Source organism: Didymella exigua (assembly GCF_010094145.1).
Source record: "Didymella exigua CBS 183.55 unplaced genomic scaffold M421scaffold_155, whole genome shotgun sequence".
In the NCBI taxonomy this organism is placed as follows: Eukaryota; Fungi; Ascomycota; class Dothideomycetes; order Pleosporales; family Didymellaceae; genus Didymella; species Didymella exigua.
Window position 1 is genome coordinate 1 of NW_022984929.1, and position 1047 is coordinate 1047.

The window sequence follows — 1047 nt, forward strand, 5'->3', positions numbered from 1 at the left end:
GTGTAAACGTCCTCTTAAAAGCTACTTTAAAGGCTGGTAGGAAGGTTTCTTTGTTAATATGGTAGATGCGGCTGCGTGCCAAGAGCGAGATCCTGTCGCCATAGTGGCGCTTCAACAGCGAGTATAGGACAACGTCAAGAGGCTGCAGGAGGTGCGATGAGTGTGGTGGCATGCAGAGAGTGATAATCTTGTTCTCCTTGCAGTAGTCCTGGAATTCTATTGAGCAGTGGCTCTCATGGCCGTTAATAATAAGCAGCCTATATGCCCTAGCAGAGGTCACCTTTGTATAGGCGTTGAAGTGCTTAAGCCATGCCATCACAACGTTGTTATTAGTCTAGCTAGTAGGAGAGACTGTGACAACCTAGTTGCAAGGTAGACTAGTAAACTAGGAGGAGATTAGGACCTTGCCTACAAAGATAAGGAAGGGTAGGATAATACGCCCTGTTGTAGCAACGCCTTGTACTAGGGTAACCTACTTGCAATTGCTAGGCTGTAGTTTCTTCTGTTTCCTAGGTTTCTCTAAGCCTGTAATAACAAGCTAAGAGGATATCTTGCCTATTATAAAGCTAGACTTATTAAAGTTCTAGGTGTCCTTATCTGTGATACTATACTTCGTCTTTATTAATTAAACTAGGCTGAACTAGGGCTAGATAAGCGCTGGGTCTTTGCAGGCAGCTCGCTGGCAATTATACAGACGGCTCTATCGCGTGCGCAGCTCTGGTGTACGCTTGATGAAGTTATCAACCTAGTTCTTGCCTGTAGGCTTCCCACCACGCTCCCTTAGCAGTCTATTAGCTATATCTTGTACATGCGCCTTTGAGGGCGGTATTCCACGTAGACTCTCTTCAAGTATACGCTGTATAATCGCCTCCTCTTCTAGCTTTGTAAGGCGCTTTAATTTCAGCTCGCAGTCGTGTTAAGGGCGTTGTCTAGCGTGTTGGTCTTGGATTGTTGTTTGTGGGATGTTATAGACTGCTGCAGCGCGTCTTTCGCTCTGTATCTGCTTAGACTTAATATCAGAGATAGCAATAAATATATCTCCTTCAG

The 1047-nt window shown here is 45.1% G+C and overlaps 1 protein-coding gene across 1 annotated transcript; it reads right to left on the reverse strand.

Annotated features, from left to right (window-relative positions):
• M421DRAFT_392975 (DDE-domain-containing protein) lies at positions 1-535 on the reverse strand (the record flags this gene model as incomplete). Its single annotated transcript, XM_033590036.1, has 2 exons — positions 404-535; positions 1-334 (listed from the first exon to the last, which is right to left on the reverse strand). A coding segment is annotated over exon 2 (316 nt), but the record flags the coding sequence as incomplete, so codon positions are not given.
• Between the last annotated feature and the right edge of the window lie 512 nt (positions 536-1047).